We start from the raw sequence: 24110 nt of genomic DNA on the forward strand, positions 1-24110 counted from the left end.
GGTTCAGTACAGTACGGTAGCTCTACCTATTGGGGGTATGGAAGGAAGGCCGTCCCGCGGGGTACCCATCTTGGTCTTGACTCCACTGTCTTCACTCACATCTAAAAGAACAAACAAAGTACTGTTCTACATTTATACATGCATCAATCCCTGACGGTAAATGCCACGACTATTCATACTCTTGTGCATCCCAGTCCAGATAGGGTCCAGGGTCAGTCCCGCAGCTCTACCACGCAGCCCACTGCTGTATGGGTTGGGGCTGCGGGTCCCCCCCCACCTACCTGCGTTGCCGTTGCACTTGTCCGAGGTGATGGGCAGGTAGCTGAGGTAGGGGCTGGGGTGGTGGTCCGGGGGCCGGCTCACTACCAGCTGCACCAGGCCCTTGGCCCGGCGGATGGTGGTCACCGCCTTGGTGTGGGACACGCCCGTCATCAGCTCCTCGTTCACCTGGGGACACCGCACAGGGTGAGGCTCGGGGGCTCGATCCCCACCGGGGCCATCTATGTGGCACGGTATAGTAAGGCTGCTTGGGAAGCGTCCATTTTTCGCTTCCAGCCGTCCATTTTTTTATATTAACAAATTTAAAAGGCGAGACTGAAGTTATTCAGACTTCTTGGTAATAACTTCATAATCCAATACATCTTAAGACCTGTCAAATCGTATTGAATACATTTTAAGAGGTTTTAAGGCCTACAATTTAAACCTTTTATGGACCCGCCGAAACCCTGACATCATAGAGAAACCATGGCGAACGGTAGCAGTGGAGTCATTTAGTAGAGGCTTCATCCAACGGGATCGAGGAGTAAACTCAGTCTCATGGTGTTAAGGAGAACGGTGGGGTCTGGCAGGCATCCGTAGGTCTGCAGCCATGTTGTGGACGGGGGGGGATCGTACCCGGGACCCTTCGACCAGGAGCCGCTACATTACCCTGCGCCAACCCAGTGCCAGCACGCCAGCTAATCCCTCCGCCCATAGTCTGCCACGTGAACGTGACCTACCCGTAGCAGGCGGTCTCCCACCCGGAGCTTGGTCGAGGCGTCGGCCAAGCCCCCCGGGGTCACGGACTTAACGAAGATGCCCCTCTCCCCTCCAATCACGGAGAAGCCCAGGCCCCCTTCTGGCGGCTTGTCCAACTGCAGCCTGGTGATCTCCTCCTGGAACAGAGCAGAACCCGTGTTCATGGTGCTCCGACACTTATCAGACCGAGGAAAGAATTGACAGCCAAATGTTATAGATCAGGCCAAAGAACATAAACTGAAACGCTTTAAAAGTATTCTAATAATTTTTTACAGATAAAGCGGTACTGTTAAATTATAGATCAGTAATAGAAGACATTATGAGCACTTCAAGATTTACAATTGTGTTTTATTCAAGAAGGCTTTAGGTATTGCAGAAATCCATTAAAATACAATTTTAATGATTAGAAGTGATTAGAAAAAAGTGCATTCCTGTAAATGCTCAGGTAAACATAAATTATGTAAATAAGTAGGGATGGGTAAAAATATCGATTCATCAATGCACTGCAATTTATTTGTTCTCGATTCAGAATTTTTTTGAATAGATTATTTCAAAAAAGAAAAGAAAAGTGTTTGTGTGTTCTAGATCACAAGTCTAGTCATTGTGATCTAGAACCGAGTATGCCTAAATTTACATGCACTTTTACATTTGTCCATTTTATGATTATTAATTTTATGCTGCAAGTTTAGCTCAGGAACAATACTATACAATGTTGTATGCCCTTGTAGATAATTAAAGCACAATGAAATGGATAATTCATTTTGGAAATGGTTAATTCTAAATAATATTTAGGTATTTTTGTCATCTGCACATATTATTGAGTCGATATCGAAGCGATTGGATCAATATCAAATCGAAATTGAATCGAATCAGGACCTGAAGAATCTGAATTGAATTGAATTGTGAGGTACCTGGCAATACCCAGCCCTATAAATAAGGCCAATCAATTTAGTGCAATATACACTGCATGCTACAAATACATTCAACAACATTGGCCCCAGAAAACATTGGAAAATTTGAGTTTGCATTTACCTCTATCGGACAAAGTGTTGACAGGCAGTCTTCTTCGCTATGGTCACTCCCTTGCAGAAAACCTTTTGAAAATATAACCAATTATTTTTTTTTTTGTAAAATAACTGCATCATCAACAGGAAATCTTTTTAAAGAAGTACATCAGAACAGTTATAATATAATGTGCAATATATTCAGTTTTCATTTCCCTATTTCAACATACCATTCATGCTGTTTGAGACGTTGGCGCTCACGTTGTTGTTGAGAAACGAAACGCTTTTCTGAAGCCCAGGAGTAACCGCCTTCCCATCCCTTTAAGACGGAGAACAGAGCCAGCGTTCAACACATGACCACGACTCAATCTACTCTACAGATCTGGCTCCAGAACAACAACGTCAGCAAAAACTAAAGTGCAAAGCTACGAGCACAGCCAAAGCATTATAGAGTATCAAATGTAAAGAAGTATGAGATGTAAGAAGCACAAAAAACATAGTCAAAGTAGAAAAATGTATGCAGAGAAAAACGTTGATGAAAGTTAAGTTTTTTTTTTTTAAATAAAGAAAAAAAAAAGAAAGAAAAAAAAGAAAAAAATATATATAGTTAAATTGGAGGTGCACATTTATTTTTATTTTTTACTCAAATAAATGGATCAGTGGGCGTCTCCAGCCTGTCCCCCTCTCTGTGGGCCAGAGGGAGGGCCTCACCTGGTGGCCTTCAGCGTGAGCTCGCTGGGCTTCAGCTCCATCAGTCGGCGGCTCTCGCTCAGCGTCAGCTCCTGCACGGGGGCCCCGTTGATGTAGTGCACCAGGTCCAGGGGCCGCAGGCTGCCCTCCGACGCGGCCAGGGAGCCCGGCAGCAGCTCCTTGACGAACAGCACGCCGTACGGGCTGTCGCAGCCCCCGTCCAGCACCAGGCCTGGGAGAAGAGGGGACGCAGACGTCGGACCAGGGAAGACGGCCTGGAAGAGACTCACCGACCTCTTCCCGGGGATTCGCGCCGCGTTTCGACGACGTCGCAAAATGGTTTCAAGGGCGACACAAGTAATGACTCGGAAATATTGTAGGCGCGTAAAGAAAAAAAGACGCCAGCCCTGTGAAAAACGAAACCTTAAGCCGTCGCCCACATAACATCCATCCATTTTCCCATGGTGGCCGGCCGACTGATTAGCATCGCGCTGGGGTAAACACGACCAACCGGTCGCGGAATGAGGAACTTCATGGGTTAGTGAAGTATCTATAGTAAAGGAGCATTGGTTCTTCTTCAAATGAAGTCTGGCGGCTGTGCAATTCGTGGAACATTGAGTCATTTTAGGGAAGTCCTTCACAAAGCAAAAAGATATCCAAAACACATCCAAAGGAAATCTTTCAATATCTTTGCATTTGTTTGTTTTTTTACACCAACTCTTTTGCAAGTTAAAAACATTCGTTAATGACAACCCCATGACACATGTTTTCAAAGGGAGGTCAAGCGGTCCCCTACCGAGTGTCTCCGTGTCGCCGCTGAAGCAGATGTCGGGGAGCAGGTGGGCCTCGACGGGGCCCTTGGGGGCCTCCAGGACGCGGCCCACCGTCAGGTCCACCACGGCCGGGGCGGCCCGCACCAGGTTCACCACCTCCGTGTGGCCCATGCTGGACACGTCCGTGTTGTTCACCTGGAGCCCCCAGAGGGTTTCAGCGCGTCAGAGGACTCATGGGTTCACAGGAGGGGAACCGACCACAGTGGACTGTCTAGGCACTTGAAAAGGGGTAGTGGGTTCGATGCCCGTTTCTACACTCGGTGTCCTTGAGCAAGAGGACTGGGGGCCTAAACCTGGTCCTAAAAAGGACATATATACGAAAATACACCAAGGCGACTTTGGCTGTCTACAACAAGTAAAAGTCATAACAATAACTTAAAAAAAAAGAAGGTAAGAGAACTGGTTAAGGGAAACGGGTGATAAGAATAGAATTTTGAATATTCAAAAAGGGCATTTAAGGAGCTAACCTGTGAGTGAGTGAGTGAGTGAGTGAGTGAGTGAGTGAGTGAGTGAGTGAGTGAGTGAGTGAGTGAGTGAGTGAGTGTTTGTGTGTCATTACGGTGATCATGCGGTCTCCAGATCGCAGCCGTCCGTCCCCTCTGGCCGGGTCCTGGATGATGTCGTGGATGTAGCAGCCCTGGTCGTTGCCCTTGGTCAGGGTGAAGCCCAGGCTGCCCTTCTCCGACTTCACCAGGGACACCTTCAGCTCCACCTCCTAGAGAAAACATGGAGTACCATCACCGGTAAGGAGGTCATAATAAAGAGTAAATGAAGTCGCTTTAGGACAAAACAAACTATATTAAAGCCATCATACCAAATGGAGCCGCGGAGATGCACAATCAAAAAAGAAAAGAAAAGAAAACCGGGTAAAAACTAGTTTTCATCCATGAGTTAAATTTCAGAAGTATTAAAAGCATTTCAACAAAGTGTGTTCTAATCTCAACATACTTTTGAAATACAAAAAGAGCCTTAAAACCTATTAACTTCATATTTATTCCTTTCCTGGAAGGCGGGCGCACTCAGTCTTGTTCTTACCGGGACCAGGTCGTCCATGTCCTGTCCGTTCCCGGGTATGGTGAGGTTGAGGGGTAAGGGGAGCGGGGGAGGCAGGGGGTCGGGGCTGGGGGACGTGGGGGAGGACATCATGGGCTGGGTGGGAGACTCCAGCTCAGCGGACAGAGGGGAGTGAACCCTGGTCAGAAAAGCAGAAAGTGAAAAAAGATCTTCTTTTATCACTTCATAATCCATGAGCGTAGATTACTAGACCAACCTCAGCCAACTGATCATACGTTTTGTTCATGAATTCACATTCCAAAATAGTATGGGATCATCTCTATTAAAATAGCAGCAATGAATTATCAGATAAGCATCATCGCTTGCGAATGGGCTAAAATATATTTCTTCATACAAACTTGAACTGTAACAGGTTGAATTGTTTTAAAAAATATATGTTTCATTCAATTACTTTTCAGCAGCTCTATACAGAAATATAATAGATACATTAAACAAGCCAATGAAGTGAAGTCAAAGACATGAAGTTTATCCCAACACACACACACACACACACACACACACACACACACACACACACACACACACACACACACACACACACACACACACACACACACACACACACACACACACACACACACACCTACCTGCGGCTGGACAGACTGGACCGCTCCATGGACAGGTTCGGGGAGTAGAAGGCCGAGTGGGTGCTGTCATCCAGGGGCCCGGGGCCCTCGAAGCGGCCCCTGCCCCCCCCCAGGGTACCGCTGGGGGTCTTGTAGATGCTGTTGTCCCAGCCCTCCAGCCGGCTGCGCTCGGGGCTGAAGGCCTCCTCCTCCTCCTCGTCCCCGCCCTCCTCCGTGCTGTCGCTGTAGCTGTTGCGCCGCCCGGGGTTCTTGTGCTGCAGGAGCCGCTCCAGGGCCTCCTGCACGGGGCCCAGCCCCCCCGAGGGCTCCCCCTGGCTGGGGGAGGACGTCCGGGCCAGTCTGGGGCTGGGCTGGGGCCTGGGGACTGACAGCTCCTTGCGGGGGGAGGGTTTGGGGGTCTGGGACCAGAGAGAGAGAGAGAGAGAGGGGGGTTGAATCGGGAACACACACACAAACACACTCAAAAGTGGTACTACTAATACTAGCAGTCATAATGCTAACTGTTTGAACGGCTCTTAACAATATCATTTCATAAAAAAATGTACTATGTTAGATGAAAAGTAAATAGTATAGAATCAGTATATCAGTTGGAATAAGTGAATTAATCGATGTAAATAAATTGTGGACGTCTTTATGGAAAGCAACGCTAGAGCCTTGAAAGCCCTGCGTGTGCTACTACTGTGCTGAATATAGAGCGAGGGGTTGTGAAGGTAAAGCCTCTGCAGGTAAACACACGAGAGATGCACTGTGGATGCCTACCAAGATGGAGGCGTCCATGTCCGGGAGAAGGCCAGGTTCAGGCCTGCAGAGGTGTAACACCACCTCCTGGCCGGCCCCCCGCAGAGCAGAGATCACCTCCTACACACACACACACACACACACACACACACACACACACACACACACACACACACACACACACACACACACACACACACACACACACACACACACACACACACACACACACACACACGCGCAATCAAGCACTGCAAACGATTTGACCAATCAGAACAGAGCGCCACCACTTCCTGTGGGGGGCGGGACTACGCGCGACGTACATGCTGGGAGAGCCCCTTGAGGGAGGTCTTGTTGACGCGCAGGATGACGTCGCCCACGTTGACCCGGCCGCTCTCCGCCGCCGGTTGCCCGGGGAACAGCTTCTTGACCCGGACCATGCTGGAGGCGCCGGGGGTCTCGCCCGGGACGCGGTCCTCGCGGCTGAAGCTGAAGCCCAGGCCCGAGGTGTTCTTCAGCAGGCACACGTCGAACACGTTGTCTGGGGAGAGAGAGAGAGGCACGAGGAGCCAGGGGTTGAGCGTTCAGCCGTCGGCGTACTGCATGCGGAGGAGTTATTCATGACAGAGGGTTACTGTACGGATGAACAATATACCTGTTCATTGTCTCCCTTTGTCGCTGGGGATGAGAATGGAAGGCTTATTTTACTGCAGCTAATATTTGGTGGTCTCTGTGGAGCCAAAATAGGCCCCACAGGTGGGTCAGCGCATAGAAATAACGGGAACACCCGGTCTGTGGTTTATCCACTTTATGGAACAGGTTTTTTGGGGGCGAAGTTTGTAGACATTTTTGCCCCCGAATTATTTTCAGTCTGCCCTGTGTGGCGTAAGTAGCAGTTCACCCAGGCTGCAGTGAGTTGTGGCAGAGAGAGGTTCAAGCTGTGAAAGGTCCTAACTAGTAGACAGTGCTCAACAAGCATACTGCATGCTAGGGTTAGAGCTGAAATCTGGAATGTAAGTAAGAATAGAAGAGTTGATAGAAGTAATGGTATTCATCCAAGATCTGGATCTATGGAGATATCAGTATCACAAACAATGATGTTAAATTCTGTTTATTAAAAAAATTAAGATGAGAAAGCCCTGTCAAACACCCAATAGCTCAAAAAATTAGCTAACTTAAAGTAAGAAAGTAAATTAATTAGACATGTACTCCTTACTCAGGACCTTCGAATAAACAATGAACAAATTATTATCCGTATTTAAAAAGAAACAAGCATAGTTATGGCTCTCATACCTTCTCATTAGGAAATGTAACACTTATCGATAAACCTTATCTTCATGCAAACAATTTAAAACAGTCAGATTCAGATTGACCTTTACTCAATTTGCGACCTCGTTTATCCAGAGCGACTCCAGAACCATAAAGACCCAAAACATATGATCAAAAGTGACGACTAGCAGCATCCAACACAACCCAACCACTGGTTCCCTCCGTGTTGAGTCTTGCCAAGCGTCCGCCACTCCCTCACTACGAGGTGGCCAGCTCAACAGAGTGTTGGCTGTCCTGGCTCTGCCATGGTGGAACAAGCCCCCCCTGACATCAGGACAGCAGAAACCCTCGCACTGAAACCTCATGTGTTCTCATCTGAAAATTTAAATTAAAATAAATAAATACATTTCTAATTTTTCTCTATAATGTAGCACTTGAAGCTGTCTGCACATTAGATTCATTCTTCTCCTCGCATGATTTATTCTTGAGGGTTGAGTGGACTAACATCTGAGCCACTTTGCCTAAAAGCGAAAGCTCCATAACGTGATGTAACGTGATGCATTGTTCCTCGCCCCGCTGGTCTTACCGTCGGTGACGAAGCCGTACGGCGGGGGGGTCTTGGGCGGGGGGGTCTTGGGCGGGGCGGTCTTGGGCGGGGCGGTCTTGGGCGGGGCGCGGTCGCGGACTTTGGGGGGCGTGCAGCGTGGCGTGAGAGGGGCGTGCACGCTGTCCGTCGGCGGCTGGCCCTTCTCCAGCAGCAAGTGCACGCTCTGAGACGTGCAATAAACAACAGAAAGATTAATGCAGTCAATGCATGTCCAGCTGAAGTGTAGTCAGAAAGAAAAACCCTGGTTCGCGGTCTATTGGTGGGGTACAGTGATGCATATTCTATGGACATAAATATGCGTGCGTGCGTGCGTCTAACCTTCTTGGTGTCTCTGAGGGCCTCTACTGCCTCGGCGTGCGTGGCCCCCTCCAAGCTTCTACCGTTCACCGCCACCACGCGGTCACCTGGTCAGGTAGAGGAAACACCATGACCATCAGGCAACCATACACACAACACATAGACAATACAGACGAAAAACCCTATATTCATGTACCATATGGTTGCATGATCAATCAGAGAAACAATATTGAAATCAAGTCATTTACAAATACCGCTATTTCACATCTAAAAAGATGGTTATGGCATTTGATATAAGCTCAAGCAGTTTTTATTTATGATGCCAACTTTCTATAGTCCGCCTCTGCATTTTATGGAATTTAACCACCGGCACCGTTTTATAAGCAATAACCTGATTGGATGGCTATATGGGATTTATATTAGGATACATTTAGGTGAAATGGACATTGTATCTTATTGACTTTTTCTCTCGCTCTTTATTTGTATAGTATATATTGTGTATGATGTAAATATACACATGCTTTACCTTGACGTATTTAATCAAACCATCATATTCTAGTATATTTTGATGATTTTATACAACACTACTCTTGTCCATACCTTTCTGTATTCTGCCATCCATCTCCGCGGCTCCATTCGGTATGATGGCTTTAATATAGATTCCCCCGTGACGGACAGTCGTGTTGACCCCGCCCTAAGAGGAGACAGACAGAGTTTAGGCCAATCAAAGGGAGCACAGTATATACGGTTGTATTTTATTGGGCTGGGGAGGGGGCGGGGGCAACCTGAATGACTGTGATGCGACGCGATGACTGAGGTTAAAGCTAGGGTAGACGGTGTCTTTTACAAGCACTTTGGCCTATTTGTTGAAATTCTCTTTACATGCCGACAGCAACCTAAACATCCACTGCCCCAGAATAAAATCATCGGATGGCTGACCTACCTGTCTACCTACCTAACTACCCAGCTACCTGTGCGCACTCTTGCCCTGTACTCATTGTGCATGGGTCTTCCCCTTCCTCTATTCGGTTGGATACTTTCAGAATCTAGCTTCCTCTGGCTGGTTTCTCTAAATTGCCTCCCCTAGCTATTCACATGCATCTTCTAGCTAGTGCTCATAAGGTTAAAAAAGGTAATAAAAATGGCTGGAAGAAATGGTTACTATAATGATTATATTATCGCTAAAAATTACAATTGTATTATTGATAAGTACCCTTGTTTGAGAACCTCGGCTCTCCGAGTCAATATAATCAAATCCACATGTGTACGTGATAAACACAGCAACGGTTCAACACCCGAGGACCACCTCTTCAAAAACAACTGTCTATTTCTCGGTAAATCCATCCCCCCCCCATCACCAAAAAAAAAAAAAACATGCACAAGAGAGTAAGATTCAGAAAACAGACACAGAAAGCCCCCCACACCCTGACACTAAGCCCCGCCTCACACCAGGTGCACCAGCCGATAAAGAGCCGATAGAGAGCCAATAGAGAGCCGAGAGAGAGCCAATAGAGAGCCAACCATGCAGCAGCAGCAGCAGCAGCAGCAGCACGGCACGACAGTCAAAACAGTGAGAGAGGAAGGGAAGGGGTGGGAGGAAAAAACGAAGAGGGTGAAAAACCTTGCCGAACAGTACCGTGACACTTATGCCCAGGCCGCTGTCCTGTTTGGACAGCTCAACGTCAAATAGATCTCCCGGGAGGAGACTACTGACCCCTGGGCCTTTACCACTTAAGTGCTCTGCACTGCCGTACGCGTCCTGCGAACACACAGAACAGGGGAAACCACGTCACAGGCAGGGACATGCAGAGGGAGAGACGTGGGAAGAAAGGGGGGGAGGGTTAGCATGCAGCACGCAGTACTGTACTGTACTGCTGCAGTTTGGGGGGGGGGGGGGGGGGGGGGGGGGGGGGGGTCACTTGTATTGGCATCGGAAATGCAATGACAAGCACATGTACGTCACGGTAGTCAGGTCAAGCATCGGAGAGATGATTGAGCGCATGTGATTAAGAGTTGTAGAATATTATCGTCATCTTGCAAATACACTATACATGTGTATGTATAGTGTATTTATGCAACAGATAGAAATTTGTGTTCCCGCCATGTGGGAGAAATCGGGGAAGTGGGAACACTATAAAGCGTTCACGCACCGACGCAGATGGGAGCCGTCGGAAGCAGTAAAATATATTATTCTGCAAAATAAAGTCAAAAACAGTTTGGGTTTATTTGGTCTACGATGGTGATTGTAAATAATATGAACTATCGGTCGAATTAACAGTAAACAACGTAAAACACAAGAAATCTTTTATTTGACACCATCTTGAACCAAGCCCGACATTCAGACGGTTCAGTAAGTTCAGAACTCCGAGGGTGACGTAAACGCTCCTTCCCACTCAGACGGAGGTACCTACGGTTTCTCCAACCTGCTGCGACCGTGCGCGATACTCGCTTATCTATTCGATTCCAGAACGGACACACAAGGTGCATTGTCTCGAGGCAAGCGAGTGAGCTCGAAACAAACGACTCTCAGCAGACACGCGGGGAACACACCTTTCCCAGCCCCCGTTTCTCGGGACCACTAGAGCAGGTGTCCTCGTCCATGTCCGAGTCCCCCCAGTCCGAGGTTTCCGTCACCTTGGGCGCCTCCGGGACTTTGGCCTTCCTGGTTTTCGGCGGGAGGGCGGGCGGCAGTGCCTCCGGGACCACGGGCCCGGCTTCTGCTGTGCCCTGCTGGTTGGGACTCGATGGGTCGAGGGCGACGCTCCCCTCCGCCTCCAGCTTCACCAGCTTCTGGAGGATTCCGTTGGGCGTGGTGGTGGGCTTCGCGGGGAAGTGGCTGGCGTTGCTGCTGCTGGCCCTGGAGTCCTGGGAGCTCCAGCTGGTGTTGTGGCGGAGAGGGGAGGCGGAGGACGGAGGAGGGGTGGGCGCGTGGGGGGCAGCGGCGTGGGAGCGGGGATGGGCCCGGGGGCTTTCTGCGCCCGCGAGTTCCTCCGAGGAAGAGTCGAGGTCAAGTGTCTGCCTCTGGAGGGAGGAAGGAACTTTGACCGATGGCGCGGCCTGGTATGCACCATAGGCCAAGGGTGTTCCTGGAGAAAATAAATATAGAATATTAAGATAATAGTGGTGGTATTGTAAAGGGGGGCAGGATAGTGTAGGGGCTAGAGACCACCAACCGGCCTGTCTAACCCCTACCTAAGGAACCCTGACCTGAACGACTGTATCTGATTCACTGAAAGTAGTTTTGTATAAAAGCATTTAGTGACTAAATGAATAAAAAGTTAACTAGGAACCAGTAGAAGATGGATTCTGCTCCGACATACGAAGTGAGGATAAGAGATGGTTCATGTGTTTCATTTGTTAAAGGTTAAGGTTTGTAACATTGATAAAACAGGCTTATTTGACAGAACGGAGGCTGCTGTATTAGAATAGCTTGGAATAAGGATGATAGTGTATGTATAATGCGTACATGTACACCTTTATTGTGACCTATTTAACGATGATACCCTGGTGGTTTCACTATTATTTTGAACGTTTGTACTGGAATTTAAGAATCATATTGAAAAGGAATGTTATTTTTAAACGGCAGGAATTTGAAGGAAGTAATACGATCGCTGTGTTCACGTTTGGAAGCTACGGCATTATTCCAAATGATGGAAACAAAAACAAACCAAAAGGGTTTTGGCATTCAACTGAGGACTGAATCCCTCAGGACCCAGGGACACTCTCTACCCGTGTACCCACAGCCGGCTGCCCCCCCCCCCCCCCCCCGGCCGCTGTACCTTGGTAGAGGCTCTCCTTGGGCTGGGACACCACCAGCGTGATGTCATCAGGGGCGCTCTGCAGGACCTCCACGGCGGCGGCGTGCGGGAGGCCCTCCAGGCTCACGTTGTTCACCGAGAGCAGCCGGTCGCCTGGACACACACACACACACACACACACACACACACACACACACACACACACACACACACACACACACACACACACACACACACACACACACACACACACACACACACACACACACACTTTAGTTAATATGACTGCTAAGTTGATGGTGGGGCGATAAATAGTAGCGAGTAGAGCCGTTTGTTTCAGTTATCTCTTAAGCTGAATTTAGAAGGATAACGTCTGTGTTCCTCTGAGAAGTAAACAGTACATCAGTACATCAAAGACAATACATCAAAAACACAACCTCGGTTTCTGATTTAGGCTGCTGCTGTTAACATTTGGTTGCGCGACCCTTCTTTTTCGCTTCTCCCGTTGTGATTGTACTAAGTCTCACTTGTAGGTCACATTAGATTTGAGTGTCTCTGCTGCATGCACTTAATCCAGTCCAAATGAATCCAACATTAGATCACAGTCTGAGAGCTAGGTACCGGGTTTGAGGCAGCTGTTGAGGTCCGCCGGGCCTCCTGGGGTGATGGCGCTGACGATGGTCCCCAGGTCCATCCGACCAGAGTCCTCTCCCCCCGTGATCTGGAAGCCTACACAAAACACACACAAACACACACATGTTCAAACAACAACAAGGTCAACAACAACAACAACCAGAGGTGGTGTGGACGACATCAAGAGTGGCTACACGCTGCTAGAGCTCTCTTCAAACTATAAGCATGAGGATTTACCCAGGCCGTATTTAACGTCTTTCTTCAGGTTGACGGTTTTGATCTCTCTCTCGGGCGATGGCAGGGCATTGAGCTTTTTCTTGAGGGGTTCTGTGTGAAGAAGGATATTACAGACATAAAACACCAAGTAAGAAGAAATGAATATATATATTGGATCTAGGAGAGGACAGCGCTCCAATGAATCTATTGCAAAATGTGCAAACCACGACAGTATCATCTCCTCACACGACACAAGCTAGCTGGTGTCGGTTGACTTGGGGAGGAACAAAAAGCTGAATTATTTACTGAGGGCCCCAGGCAGTGCAGCAGCGCACGACGGCAGAAGCCCCTTAGCTCAGACAGGGTGGGGCCGTGTGAATACAGTCCCACTGTTAGCACCCCACGCTACCTGGCGAGCTCAACAGGTCCTCACCTACAACGTAGGCCTGGCCCGCGGCGTCGTCTGCCGAGTCCGGTTCCTTCTGGAACCGCCCGGCGTTCCAGAGAGGGCTGCTGCTGGTGGGGGCGGGGCCAAACCCTCTGGAGGTAGTCAGAGGAGGTCAGAGGTCATGTCACCAGGTTTTTATGCGTGTCAGGATGTGGTGGTTCATAAGCGCCGGCCCCTTCATTAATTATTCGCTGGATGGTGTAACCTCGTCAGGTGGACCTCATTCCCGTCTACCTGAGTCAACGTGTTCCCGCGGGGTTTAGCAAGTCTCCCGGATAGCGGGGTGTTCATGTGTGGACCCCGTGGGTCTTCCCAGTCGCCTGGTGAGGACCGGCGAACCAACAGCTAGCGGTGATCCGGACCACTTGTGTAGTGTGTACTGCCGAAGGGGGCCATGACTTTAAAAGAAGTCTAGAAGGCAGGAGCCTCGAGGCGTTGGATAAATATTGAAGGAATAAACTGTGAATGGTTTATTAGCTACTAATACCTAGAATGTAAACGACTTTAATCTGTAACGCGGCGCCACTGGCGTGTCTGCGTTGTCAAGGGAACATCTGGTCGGTAGTTGGATCTGACAGTTGTTTTTAATGTTGGATTTGTCGGCCATTGATTGGGAATGGTTAAAGGCAGAGGTGTGCCTTTATTTGAAATAATGCAGACCCCTGGAACGCATATGATCAATCAGGATGAAGTATTTAACCCTAACTGTAGTAATAGTATATATTATTAAATAATTGTAATACTGTATAATGTAACAATAAATATGTCTTCCTTTTCATCTCTTTATCCTTTCCACGTTCACCACAGTACACCACACCACTGTGTCCACACGTTCACCACAGTACACCACACCACTGTGTCCACACGTTCACCACAGTACACCACTCCACTGTGTCCACACGTTCACCACAGTACACCACTCCACTGTGTCCACACGTTCACCACAGTACACCACACCACTGTGTCCACACGTTCACCACAGTACACCACACCACTGTGTCCACACGTTCACCACAGTACACCACTCCACTGTATCCACAGTACACCACACCACTGTATCCACGCGTCCTCCACTCACTTGTCCTGCGGGTGCGTCCCGGAGAAGGACAGGGAGTCTGTGTGGGAGCTGGTGCGCTGGTGCTGCTGGTAGGGCTGCTTCTGCTGGTACAGCGCTGGGCCCAGGCCTCCATGGGAGCCCAACACCCCCCCCCCACCACCGGCAGCCAGCCCCAGGGCGGCGGCGGCGGCACGGTGCTCCGGGGACTCGGGCACCTGGCCCAGGTTGTGGTGGGAGCGGCTCATCAGGCGGGGGTTGGTGTGCATGGCCGAGGAGGAAGAGGAGGAGGAGGAGGCCGGGACGAAGCCCGGGAAGAGCGGGGGCTCGTCCTGGGGGGTGAGCTGGCCCGAGAGCGCCTTGTGGAGCGCCGCCTCCGAGTACGAGATCCTCTTGAAGAGCTCGGGGTCCGAGCGTGTGGAGCTGGGGGTCAGGCTGCCGGGGCCGCCCGCCCGGCTCAGGGGCTCCCCCTGGGGGTCCAGGGAGTACTGCATGCTGGCCATGGGGCTGTTCTCTGGACACGGGAGGGACGGGGGGCCGGGTCAGGGGAGCACCCTTTGTCTTACCAATAGTGATAACAAGTAATATTAATGTAATACCGAGTTGCGTTATACTTGGGGTAACAAACCGACAAGAAAAAAAACCGGTGGAAGCAGATTATTTCAGTGCGGTGAAGAACGGAAAGAATGGAGCCAAACTGGTTGGTGGAGACGGACCTTTTTCCTAAATGATGTTATCTTTTTTTGGTCATAGAAGATATAATCAGGCTATAAGGATATAAACATCTATTACAAACTATTTCGGGTTAACCGGCACTTTAATTAGGTTTGACTGATTCCCATAATCAGTCAATCCTGAGGCCATTTGCCAATAAATAACTTCTAATTCATAGTTCCCCCAGCTCTGTGAGTGTGTGAGTGAAGTGATAACAACGGCCCCTGCACACGGCCCTCTCTCATACCGAGTTCCTGTTGCTCCTGGTTGTTCTGCCGGGCCTTCATCTGCAGGTGGAACTTGTGCTGGTCTGAGCACAGCTGCAGCAGGTACTGGCACGTCTTGTTGCTGTCCGTCTGGAACAGGTGCTTGATGCCGTCAGACATGTTCTGGAGGCAGATCTTCTTCTTCTGCAGACATGAAGGGGAAACAAAGAGGAGGATGGCATTTCAGAATCCCTAAATGGACCTTTATTCATGAGGTGGTATGGTTGGTAACGGAATATATTATATAGTGTTGTTTATTTGTTTAATCATGTTTCATTTATATGTAGACTTTCAAAATATATGTTTATAGATTATAATTCGAAAATATATTTTTGATTTAATAAAATGTATTATGATGACTACACACAATTAACTTTAAACATATTTTTGAATATTTGTATACGTATTATCATTTATATCTAGACTTCCTCCACATTTCCCATCTTCCTCAGCCTCCAACCCCATGTTAATCCCACCGTACGCACCGTGAAGGAGATCTTCTTGGTGTCCCGCCAGGGAAACCTCAGCACGGGGGTGCGGTTGGCGTTGAGCACCTCGAAGATGAGCGCCCCCTTGGAGTAGACGCCCAGCATGATGCCCGTCTGGGAGCGCTTCTCCGGGAGCACGCGGTGGAAGTGCACCCCGTATTCCGTCAGCCGCTGGCTCACCTGCAGCACAAAACAGCCGTTGTGTTATTTCATAGGATGTGACACAAAGCTGAGGGTTGAAAGGGGAAACCAAAGTTTGATGTGTTTTTCTCAGGCTGTCTTGGCTAGGTTTCGTCTCGTCTTAAATTCGATTTCAAGCCTCAAAGAAACTTTAACGTTAAGGTCGGCTTAGCTCAGGAAGTAGAGCGGGTTGACTTGCAACCAGAAGGTTGCTAGTTCCTTCCCCGGCTCCACCTGATTTCTGAGGTGACCCTGAGCAAGACACCTAGCCCTAACTGCTCCCAACAAGCTGGCTGTCGCCTTGCATGCTTGACTGTGCCGTATATGTGTGAATGAATGGTAGAAGTATGAAGTCGCTTTGGATAAAAGCTTCAGCTAACTGCCCTAAACGTAAACTTTGAACTTAACCACATTTGAAAGAAATGTATAGAATTTTTTATTATTATTAGGGCAGTGGTTGATCGAAAAAAAGTTGTATGTTTTTTCTAGTAAAGACACAAAAGCAACTTCCTGTCTTATCTTATCTTACTGCCCTTTATGCCTGCTGGCATGTAGGGCAGCAACAAAGGATCTCCACTCATGTCTGTTTTGGGCGAGCTTTTGGATAGAACTCCAGGTCTGCTTCATGGCTTTCAGTTCTTTCTCCACTGTTGGACGCCAGATTTCTTTGGGTCGTCCTCTCTTTCGCTTGCCTTCAGGGGTCCAGTGTAGGGCGGTTCTTGTAATGTAATCCAGTTCTTTTCGCATGATGTGTCCACTCCATCTTGCCTACTTGTAATGATGGTCTCTATCTTTTCTTGGTTTGTCCGAGCAAGTAATTGCTGGTTGGAGATGGTGTTAGGCCAGAAGATACGCAAGATTATTCTGAGGTTTCTTGTGTGGAATGCAGAGATCTTGGAAAGGTCTTTCTCTGTCATCCTCCAGCATTCAGAGCTGAATAATAAGGTGGAGAGAACACAGCTCTTATATAACTTGAGTTTGGTGTTGATGCTATACTTCGTGGACTTCCACACATTGTTCATCATTCTGAATGTGTTTCTTGCCTTGTTGAGTCGGCTTTTGATGTCATTGCCTGTTCCTCCATCATATCTTACAGTGCTTCCCAGATATGAAAACTCTTCTGTTCTGTTCGGTATATTTATTCTATTTATTTGTATAGGTGGGGGATTTTGTGTGTTTAAGGTCATCCCCTCTGTTTTCTTCAGGCTTATGTTCAGTCCTATTTGTTGTGCAAATCTGTTGACACGGGATGTTTTTCTTGTATATGTAGGTGTGCATGGGAAACCAGTGCCAAGTCGTCTGCAAAGTCTAGGTCTTCAAGAGTTTTAAATAGTGTCCATCTGATGCCTCTAGGTTGATCTTCGGTTGTTCTTCCCATCACCCAGTCTAAGACGGTATTGAAGAGCAATGCGGACATCCCGCATCCTTGCCTCACTCCAGTCTTGACTTCAAAAGTGTGGTTGCTGTTTCCTACTTGGCATGTGAAGTTGGTGTAAAAACCTTTATGATGAGGATGATTTCTTGTGGAATCCCATACAAACATAGAAAGCGCCATAAACTGTCCCTGTGTATGCCGTCATGCTTTCTCGAAGTCTACAAAATTGATATATAGCTGTCTTTGCCATTCTGTGCACTTCTCTATAATGTTGCGCAGAGTGAAAATTTCCTGCTTGTCGATTGCATCTGAAATTCTTTGTATCATGACTTTTGAAAGTATTTTACTTGGAATTGACAAAAGGGTAATTCCCCGCCAGTAGTCACAGTTCTTTTAGGGAACCATTCTTGGGGATCTTTACGATTATATCCTGTGACCAGTCGTTTGGCATCGTCTTCCCCTCCCATATTGATGTGAAGAGTGGTTTGACCAGTTTTGCTGAAAGTTCTGGGTTTCATTCAGGTCGTCTTATTATTTATTATTATTATTATTATTAGGGCATTTAGCAGACGCTTTTATCCAAAGTGACTTACATCAGTTAATACACACATTGACACACCGACGGCAGAGTAAACCATGCAAGGTGACAGCCAGCTCGTCAGGAGCAGTTAGGGTTAGGTGTCTTGCTCAGGGACACATCAACACTCAGGGCAGGTGGGGCGGCGAACTCCCTGCAAAAGCATGCTCCCAAAAAAAATAGTTCCTCAGTAAATCATTGCTCCAAGTTTATTTTTTTCCCGTATGTTTCTCGCATAACCCTGCAGGCTGCAATAAGGATTGCAATCCGCGCTATAAGACGCCCATATGGTCGTAAAGTAGTCCGCCCCATGGTCATATTCTAGGACTGTTGTTGTTTAAAATCGAATTACTCCGCCTGTATTTTTCGGCATTGAAGACTATTTATTTATTTCAGCAGGTATTAAAATTGTATACCTGAAACAGCTTTTATTGAGAAATATCTGATTTCAAAAGTGTTGTTATTGAGAGATTTGCACACATCGTCGGGCCAAGTTCCAAATCGAAGGCCTAATTGACTTCTACCCTTCTACTTTTCATGTATTTGCAATGCACTCGCTAAGCCTGTTGTTAAATTGTTGTTAGATTGTTAAAAAAAAAATATGGAAGAAATAACTTCCCTATAATGTCGAATTTGTCCTTTGAAATTTTTGACTTTGCAGAGTTGGTGTTTCCAGTGCACATAGGCTATTCTCATTAGCCCGACATCATAAGACGAGTGTTGCGGATGGCACTTCAAAAGCGTGCAGTAACATTAGGCTATTCATTTATTTTTAATTCTTACTCACAATTAGTTTAGTTAACATGTTTTAATGTAGCTCAAAATATATATAGATTTTGGGTGTGGTCATACGCCAGTAGTTTCTGGATCGAACTAACAACCTTTCGGTTACAAGACAACTGCTCTACCTCCCGAGCTAAGCCGACCTGGCTTGTCTTGCCCGAGGGCTTTTCCGTTTTTGAGTGATTTGATGGCTGAAACCTTTTCTTCTGGTGGTGCAGTGTTAACATCAAGGACAGTCTCAGGTTCCTGTATCTCTGCTTCTGCTGTTGGTGGGGGTCTGTGTTTAGGACCTCGCTGAAGTGTTCAGCCCACCTTGCCTCTACTTGTGATGTAAGAGTTCGCCCTTGTTTGTCAGTGATCGGCGTATCTATAGCTCTATGGTACCTACTGAAGACTATTCTGGTGATTTTGTAGACCTTACCTTGCTCTCCCATGCTTCTTCTGCCTGGTCTGCAAGACTGTTTATATAATTTATCTTGTTTTCTCTTGCCATCCTCTTAACTGTTCTGTCGGTTTCCCTATATTGTTGCTTGTATTTATCTTTAATCCGTTCTGACTTGGCTTCCATTAATTTATTTTTAAGGGGTCTCCTATCTGCTATAACGTTCCAGGTGTCTGCTGTAATCCACTCTTTTCTGTTCCTTTACTTTATTCCCAGGCAGACTTCACTGCTATTGGTGTAAGCGGTTTTGATCTGTTCCCATTTAATGTTGGCATCATCAGGTCCTTTTTGTGTGTTGTCACTCGTGTCTGCCAGAGCTTGGAATCTGTTTTTCAGCTGTAGTATGAAAGCGGCCTTCACTTTGGGGTCATGTCATTTCTCCACGTCAAAATGTTGCTGTCCTGTTATCTTCTTCCCAGCTCTCCTTAATTTGAACTTAAGCACTGCTGTGACTAGGTGATGGTCGCTGCCGACATCAGCTCCTCTCCTGACTCTAACATCCAAGAGTGATCGTCTCCAGGTGCTGTTGATCATTAGGTGGTCTATCTGGTTCCTGTCTCTTCCATTGGGGGAACACCAGGTGAGTCTGTGGACGTCGGTATGTGGGAATAGGGTACCTCCGATGACAAGGTTGGAAGTGGTACATAACTCCAACAGCCTCTCTCCATTTTCATTCATGGTGCCACAGCCCTTGCTTTTTGTGTTTAGGGCACCCACCTTCTTGTCAGTAGCTTCCTTACGGCTTTCACTACTGACATTCATTCTATCATCTTTCGATAACTCAGGAGGCCCATGTACACATATTGTTTTTTTCCTTTGTTGCCGTTTCCGTAACAATACTTTTTCTACGGGACTGGGTTGTCAGCCCTGTGCTCAACACCCAACCTGGAGGACCAGTGGATTGCACTTTGTCAGACCTCTATCCCTCGACCTGACCGACTTGGGTGACCCCACCAGGAGCCTAAGCTCCTGTCGGTATAGCTCTAGGGGTCATTGAGGCAGGCAAGCCCCCAGACCACAACAAGGTGCCAATCCTTCCGGGGATGCAATACCATCCAATCTCATTCTCTCTATGCTCAAAATACATTCTGAACTAAAATATTGAAAACCAACTCCAACTATGTTTTCAAAATGGTGCTGTTGTTTGTTGGTGTATGTTGTGCCCGACCTTGAGGAACTCCAGCTCGGCCTGGCCCTCGGGTACCCCGTAGTAGTTGCTGTGGAGCCTGGGCAGCTTCTCCTTGACGGCCGCCTGCTCCAGCTTATCCAGCACCGACACGGACAGGTAGTGCTCCAGCCTGAAGTACGTCTTCCCATGCAGCTGAGACACCCAGAGACGCCGCATGCATTAATATCTCCTCATAAACAGACACCGCCACGTTGGAATAATAAGCATTCGACTCACATTTACATATCTGAATATTGTGGCAACCACCAATGGTTATCAATGGACGTACTCTGGGGACACTTGATATCGACTGGATTGTTATACTCCAACATCAGTCCACGATAGGACAGAGCTCTGACCCCGATCTGCAATATGCTTTGGTTTATTGCCTTTTCTATGGGATATCTTATGTGAAACTTTATACAAGTCTTATGCATTCAGTCCAAGACTGTAGTCACAGGCCCGCTAGTTTATTTGTGAAATTCCTCTGTTCAAGGAGAGAACCTACATCCAGTCAAACATTAATTATCTTATAAAGTATGCATGGGTTATTTTACCTTCACATATGTTTACTTTATATTTGTCCTTTAGATTATTGTAATGTATTGAGTTCGTTTAAATGTGATTCTACATTATGGGCCAAGCACTCTGTAGGAGCTTTATGTTGGAACGGGGCAGTATAAATAAACTTGCTTTGCCTTCCATGCAGTAAAAAGTAATACATGGAAGCATGGGGATGTAATTATAGTAAGAATATGTGTATGCCCCTATTTAGTCATCAAACAACCCTTTCTCCCGACATTTTTTAGAAACATGTCATTAAACACACAGTGAGACTTTGGACATAAGGGATCGAACCCAGGACCTTTGGGCTGGGAGTCCACACCCTAACCCCTAGAGGTGATGCCGTGGTAAGGCGAGGGCGTACCTCGGGCTGGTAGTCGCTGAACTCTGCCTGCAGGGCCAGAGAGGCCAGCAGCATGGCGTTCTCCGTGTCGCAGCGCAGCCTCTCCTCCAGGATGTCCTTCCGCAGCTGAAGGTAGTACTGGTGTTTCGTCATCACATGCCTGTTGGTGTAGCGAACATGTCGTAATTAAATTATACTCGTTAACCTACTGCATCATTGTTACTTATAATCATATTTCATTCTACTAGTATTGGAATGGTCCACTCTCTCTGCATTTCATCATGCAAATATTAACTTTTCTTTCTAGATTTGCAGTGTTCTGTCAACATTTGAATATGCAACAAGTAGCTGTTTGCCTCCTGAGATTCTCTCTTGGCATAAATTAAGTATTGAAATAGAATTGTAGACGTCAACCGTTCATGCTGAAGGCTAACCGATGACTTTTAGTTCTTACTGTATGAAGCTGACGTCGTCCACGAAGAACTTGATGCGTAGGAACAGGTTGAAGGGGACGTCAGACTTCTTCTTCTTGGGTTCCTCCTTCCAGCCCTCTGGGGCCACCTTGGTCAGTTTGGCATCAGGATCCACGAAGAAGAACTCGTTATCTTGGGAGGAGGGGGGTAGAGAAGGAGGGTTAGATATGGATGGTTGCCATTGACAACCGTTAATTATCTGTCAATTAAATGTTCAATAATGCTGCAATAAAGTTGCAAGAAAAACAACATTAAAGACATCGCATAATGTTGAATATAATAAAGAATGTTATCTATTATTAGTTATTTTCTTCTCATATTTCTCTTGTAATGTTTACAATTTCATAAGAAATTGTAAATTTTGCCAATGGCATATGAAATTATTTGTATATTTTGTTTCCATAAAAAAAAGGCAATATTAATATTATATATAATCAATCATTCAATCAAGTTTTACTCAAAATATCGTTAGAACATGGAATCCTGAACCCCAACCCTATGGGTCGCGAGCTCAGAATCACCAGCCCCCCTTACGCCCCCACACCTTTGAGGTAGGCCAGGCCAAACAGGTGGTGCTCCACCAGCCCCACGTGCGCCACCACCATGTCCAGCACGTCTTTACACACGGCCTTGAGGTCGCAGCCCAGCTCCAAGCGCTGCCCGTTCAGCAGCGCCACCCCCACCTTCCTCTGGACCTCCTCGCCCTTGCCTCTCTTCTGTAGGGGAGGGGGGGGGGGGGGGGGGGGAGACACAAGAGGGTGGAGATTAATACACAAAGTCAAACAAGCAAACACATTTACTATTTTTAATAATACAATTTTATCATCATCCCCCCTCTTCAAATCCCTGTCGTTCAATAGGATGCATTACTTGCACTTTCCATTTCACTACTGCTGTGATTTTGTTATATTCACTGTGTCTTAAATGTCTCGTCTGTAATGGGTGGAGAAAGCCAGCTCACTTAACTGCACACCAAATCTACCTCTGGGTATAATTAAAGTTATCTAATCTATCGTATCTAATCTTACTGTGGCGTTTTTGTCTTTGTTCACCCGTTTAATCAATGGGTGAACAAAATGGGTTAATGTCCTCTTAAAATGTTGATAATGGTCTGTGGTGATCAAACAACCCTCTTTCCTGGCTTCAGGAAAACATCATGTACCGATATTATTTTGTGCCGTTTCTGCGAAAGATCATTTTGTAGTGAATGCCCCTTTCAGGAATGTTAAAGGGCTACAGCGCTTTGGTCTTTGTGAAAATACATTTTATAAAAGGGCTTGTGTGGTTATGTTGTCCAAACTGTTATGTTGTTCATAAACACCATAACCCTAACCGACTAACATGAATCCAAAAGAACAAAGCGCTATATTGCAGTTGTTTACATTCGTGACAGGCGCGCTCACACTCAATGCTCTCTGGCAGAATCGACATGGAAGTAATGCTGCCGAGTGAAGCCAGGAGAGAAGGTTATGATGATTTGATCACGCAGACAGGTATTTGACCTTTAAGGAATGATAATTCCCAGCAAAGCTAGAAGACCCTGACATTTCAGTCATGACGGTTTCCCAACTCTCTCAAACAAAATGTGAGAACGTGATGAGGTCACTCAATGTCCTTGAATGTCTACTGTTTCTTAGAATATATTTATTGTAATTATTACTTATTTGATATAATTTTACCTAATTTATCCTTTCTACTTATTGCACCGTTGGACAGAAACAAGCGCAATTTCGATTCCTCCATTTGTCTTGAACATATTTTGGAATAAATGATAAAGCTGACATTTACTTTGATTAAGTGATAATCCACAGACATTTGGACCGTCTGTTCTATTGTATAAATGCCATGTCAAGCATCTTGAGTTTGTCCCTGACCATGAATAGGGCCATGAGGAGAAAAGGGTATTATTATTGAAGTTAAAGCGTTACCATGATGGACGAGGGCACCGTCAAGGAGACACAAGGCTCGCTCGTCATCTTCACGAACTCAGGGCCGTAGAAAGACTGCAGGCCAGACAGAAACACAGGACAGCCATTGGGAACATTGCTTTGTAATCACAGCCATTTTTCCAAAGCGCCGACCAACACTGTGGGTCGTACATTCTGAGGCTTCAGTGGGAATCCAACCCCTAACCCTGGAAGGGTTTATGCCTTGATCTACCAGTTGGTAGACACAAGGCCACTGTGATTCCACATGAAAAGGTTTATTTTGCCAGGGAAGCACCCACATGAGAAGAAAGTGTTCAAAGTTACAAGATACAACCAAAAAGAAAAAAAAAAAGCAACTGTACGATCTAAAATAAAAATATAAACAGTTCCAATCCTAAACATAATATCCGAACTATGAAAAAAGCCCCGGAGAGTACTGCAGAAATCGACGTAGTCAAACCATTAGAGAACATCGCGTATCGGTTGAACACCCACACTCCCTCACCTTGGCCTTGCGCTGGCCGTGCGTGGGCGTGCTGAAGGGGTCCCCCTGGAGGTCCGCCACCGAGGCGCGGGACGCCGGC

The 24110-nt window shown here is 47.0% G+C and overlaps 1 protein-coding gene across 4 annotated transcripts in view; it reads right to left on the reverse strand.

Annotated features, from left to right (window-relative positions):
* The window catches only part of ptpn13 (protein tyrosine phosphatase non-receptor type 13), a 64682-nt gene that overhangs the window by 5132 nt on the left and 35440 nt on the right, over positions 1-24110 (reverse strand). For 2 of the 4 annotated variants that reach the window (XM_060038105.1, XM_060038106.1), the window contains exons 10-39: positions 24032-24110; positions 23527-23601; positions 22143-22314; positions 21580-21730; positions 21147-21285; positions 20219-20371; positions 15691-15873; positions 15187-15349; positions 14250-14739; positions 13157-13263; positions 12745-12834; positions 12496-12603; positions 11896-12027; positions 10667-11202; positions 9738-9875; positions 8717-8810; positions 8138-8223; positions 7799-7982; positions 6267-6484; positions 5965-6063; positions 5206-5603; positions 4580-4736; positions 4104-4259; positions 3508-3679; positions 2733-2943; positions 2252-2340; positions 2050-2111; positions 999-1154; positions 282-447; positions 27-101 (exon numbers count right to left, since the gene is read on the reverse strand). The exon at positions 24032-24110 is cut by the window's right edge and continues 144 nt beyond it. In XM_060038105.1, coding sequence (XP_059894088.1) covers positions 27-101; positions 282-447; positions 999-1154; positions 2050-2111; positions 2252-2340; positions 2733-2943; positions 3508-3679; positions 4104-4259; positions 4580-4736; positions 5206-5603; positions 5965-6063; positions 6267-6484; positions 7799-7982; positions 8138-8223; positions 8717-8810; positions 9738-9875; positions 10667-11202; positions 11896-12027; positions 12496-12603; positions 12745-12834; positions 13157-13263; positions 14250-14739; positions 15187-15349; positions 15691-15873; positions 20219-20371; positions 21147-21285; positions 21580-21730; positions 22143-22314; positions 23527-23601; positions 24032-24110 — 5039 coding nt within the window. The remainder of the gene's footprint in view (positions 1-26; positions 102-281; positions 448-998; positions 1155-2049; positions 2112-2251; positions 2341-2732; positions 2944-3507; positions 3680-4103; positions 4260-4579; positions 4737-5205; positions 5604-5964; positions 6064-6266; positions 6485-7798; positions 7983-8137; positions 8224-8716; positions 8811-9737; positions 9876-10666; positions 11203-11895; positions 12028-12495; positions 12604-12744; positions 12835-13156; positions 13264-14249; positions 14740-15186; positions 15350-15690; positions 15874-20218; positions 20372-21146; positions 21286-21579; positions 21731-22142; positions 22315-23526; positions 23602-24031) is intronic. The other 2 variants (XM_060038107.1, XM_060038108.1) reach the window with 2 other exon arrangements.

Source organism: Gadus macrocephalus, chromosome 19 (genome assembly GCF_031168955.1).
Source record: "Gadus macrocephalus chromosome 19, ASM3116895v1".
Taxonomy (NCBI): Eukaryota; Metazoa; Chordata; class Actinopteri; order Gadiformes; family Gadidae; genus Gadus; species Gadus macrocephalus.